This window comes from Notothenia coriiceps, unplaced genomic scaffold (assembly GCF_000735185.1).
Source record: "Notothenia coriiceps isolate Sejong01 unplaced genomic scaffold, NC01 NC01_scaffold00031875, whole genome shotgun sequence".
Lineage (NCBI taxonomy): Eukaryota > Metazoa > Chordata > Actinopteri > Perciformes > Nototheniidae > Notothenia > Notothenia coriiceps.
In genome coordinates this window covers 1-3,454 of record NW_011364576.1, presented here as the reverse complement: position 1 = coordinate 3,454, position 3,454 = coordinate 1, and the positions used below count along the sequence as shown (strand labels likewise).

General features: G+C 43.9%; 1 protein-coding gene across 1 annotated transcript; it reads right to left on the bottom strand.

Annotated features, from left to right (window-relative positions):
- Nucleotides 1-1,033: 1,033 nt before the first annotated feature.
- On the bottom strand, nt 1,034-2,881 carry LOC104960503 (heparan sulfate 2-O-sulfotransferase 1-like; the record flags this gene model as incomplete). Its single annotated transcript, XM_010788573.1, has 3 exons — nt 1,034-1,291; nt 1,962-2,119; nt 2,784-2,881. Coding segments are annotated over 3 exons (483 nt in total), but the record flags the coding sequence as incomplete, so codon positions are not given.
- Between the last annotated feature and the right edge of the window lie 573 nt (nt 2,882-3,454).

Genomic DNA, 3,454 nt, shown 5'->3' with positions numbered 1-3,454 from the left:
TTTCCTGCTTGTTAATACTATATACATACATACATACATACATACATACATACATACATACATACATACATATACATACATACATATATACATACATACATATATATATATACATACATACATACATATATATATACATACATATATACAACCGCAGCTTGGATTCTTTTTTACAGTTTTACAGTGTGTGCACCGAAAAAGTTTGCAAAAATGAATACAGATCGGTTTCTGTCTCAAAGCAGTCAGAAATGGTTTTAAACTTGAGGAATGCTGCTTTTATCTTGACGCTCCACTTTTAAAAAGTCAAATGAACTTGATGAGTGTTTGGGTTTGGAGATGATCAGATCCAGTAATAATTTCCCCTGCTCTTGATTTAAACTCTTTCTCACCGTTCACACGCAGTTTGTATCCACGTTACGTTCTCTCAAACTGCAGCAATACAAAATAGGATTCCTAATACAAAGTCCACTGAATGAGACACATCCACCAGCATCATGTGATAGACCTCCTCCCAGTGTAAAGACTTTGGGGTCAGTGTTTCCGCCAGACCAGGGCTGAGGGATTTTGAATTGAGCCGTCCCTTATAGATACTATCTCTTTACGTTAGTGAGCCGGATCATTTGACTCGGCTCTCTTCATGTTACCACAGTTTACCACAGAGCCTCAGTTTTGGCCGCTGCGAGGCTCCGGCACTCGCAGTTAACGCGCGTGCTCCAGTAGCACCCCCCTCATCGCGTCCAAATCGTTCACGCTCCGTGTTGTGCTGTGCTGTGGCAGGCACCGCCGATGTCGGAGAAACGATCTTCAATACTCCGAAAAGAATCCCACCAGACTCCTTTGCCCCTCCAACAGCAGGATGTCCTTGTCCTTTTCGTTATTTCAAGCGATAAAAACTCTCGATCTTTTCTCAAATTATAAAATGTTTTGGACGCCCTCGGCTCGAGTTCAGGGCGTTCCGAGCTGAATAATGGCGTCAAATGACGGCAAGATGCCCCCCTGGCGGAAATGCTGTTTGGTGTAGTGGAAAGCCCCCGTGCGCCCCCCACCCCTCCCCCCTCCGGCTCTTAGCTGACTTTGGGGTAGATCTTCTCGTAGAAGAAGCTCTGAGCCAGGACGTACAGCTCTCCGTCTTTCTCCCTGACGGCATGAGCGCGCACAAACTGAAACTGTTCCAGTGCAAACTCGTAAAACTCATTTTCCATTTTCCAGATGTCCGACTGCTGCAGCGTGGCGATCGTCTCTTTGATGGGGGGCTTCTTTTCAGAGGTCTTTCGTAAATGGGACTTCTTGCCTGGAGGAACAGGAGGAGGGTTGATGTCAGATAAAAAAAAATCAATAACATCCAAGGATTTTTGCTTTTATTCTTACAAAGCCAGAGTAAACTGAAGCACGGCTTCACGACACACACACACACACACACACACCCCCACCCCCAGAGAGTGTGGCTGAGTGTTTGCTGCTGTGGTTCAGCAGATGTGCCCCCCCCCCTGCTGGAGGCTCGTCTACCGTCTTTCACTGTCTGACTGTCACAATAAATGCTACGTCCCTGATGCATATTTCCCTATAAGTTTAAGGTTAGTGTTGCCTGACTTTATAAAGTGTGTGGTTGCCTTCTAGTCACTTTGCTCAGCGCTACTGCTTGTTACAACTTTTATTTGCTGTACTCGCTTAAACTGTTATTGCTCAGGTTGATCCCGCCCCTGCCCCCGCCTCCAACGTATGCGGTTCTTGCTTCTAGGCCGACATTTTTTTGGAACTTGGTAAGAACCGGTTTTCGGGGAAAAGAGCCGGCTCCGCTGCGGTGTGAACAGGAAAAAACGGTGCTTATCAGGCTCTAGCTCCGAACCGGCCCTGGAACCGCGTTGGTGTGAAAGGGGCATGTGAGGTGTGTGTGGGGGGGTGTGTTGGGGGGGTGTGTTTGGGGTGTGTGTGAGGTGTGTGCGAGGTGTGTGAGCTGCTACCTGTTCTGTAGAGCTCCGTGGCTCCCTTGAAGAAGCGAGGCAGCACGGCCTCCAGGATCATGATGAAGTCCTCCAGCTCCTCAGTGACCCCCACCAGCAGGTACTCGTTCACCAGATTGTACTTGGCCTGCTCCAGGGACCATCTACTGCCGGCATCCCTGCAACAACAGCATAAAACATCTCTAACTCTGCAGGGAGAAGTCAATGATTCGCTGCTGAGAAATACTGCAATTTCTGTTTCTATATTTGTGGTCTACATTAAACCAGATTGTAATAAGAGAAATCACAATCTTACGTTGATTATGCATTCACTGAATCAGATATAGTAATGCAGATGCTCAGCGTCTCTTTATTTACATTCAGTAAAGCAGCTGTACCTTCATTTCATAATGGTGTTTTAAATCACTATGAAAACAATGCGATGGGTGTTGCTCATTTTAAGAACTTTAAAGAGAACTATAAGGGAGTGCAGACTTGTGTAAAGACCATCCACTATCGTAATGCTAGAGGGATCTCTAACTTGTATCTGCAGCTTAACAGAGCTTTATAATAAGTTTCAACTTTCACTTTTTTTTTTGGCCAACAGCTGTTGACAGTTCTAAATTAATGATAATGCTGTACTTGCATCATCTGAGAATGTACAGAGATAGCAGTGTTAATTAACAGCCTCTTACGTAAACACTTAGTTGCAGGTTGTTAAAAACACCTTGATTGTTTTATTTTTAAATCTCAGGCTTGCATTTGGAAAATAGCAAACAATAAAGTTGACAATTCTTTTTTCCGCTGTAATGCACAGCATCAAACTAACATTCTGTCACTCACCAGCACTCTGAATGGTGTCCGCAGAAGAAGGGGATCTGCAGCCACAGCTTATCAGGAGCACAGTCCGACCCCCCCGATGACACACACTCATCAAAGGTCTGAGAAACAACACAAACACATTATATTAATGATTCTGTGCAGTCTAGCAAAGGGTCATGGGGAAAACAAGCTTATTTAAGTTTGTGTGCACACCCAACAAACACAGTTTTTGTGAGGGTAAAAATGTAAAAACTTGTGAAAAACATTCTTCTGATGCTGCATCGTGAAAGCCTTTGACAGCCTAATGTCAATGAATCAGAAACGGAAGAACGTTTGATTTTAGCAGTCTGTGGACACCTGTCATCAATAATAGACATCCTAAATGTAGTTTACATTGTTTTAAAGATGAATGAATGAATAAATGACTGAGACATGACTGAGACAAAGAGACAAGACAAGTGAAATGCATCGTGGCTCGTGTTGTGTGAGAGAGACTGAAAGAGAAGGTGGACTATTGCATTCAATGTTTATGTAAATTATTAATAACTTACTCAGGTTGCTGATTTGTCACTTTTTGTAAACTGCTGACCCATGGGTCAAACCGCTAACATTCACAGGGCATAAACAATAATTCCGGTATTTATGCCTAATTTAAGATGAGTCAGTTTGGGTGTTGAACGCACAGCTACAAT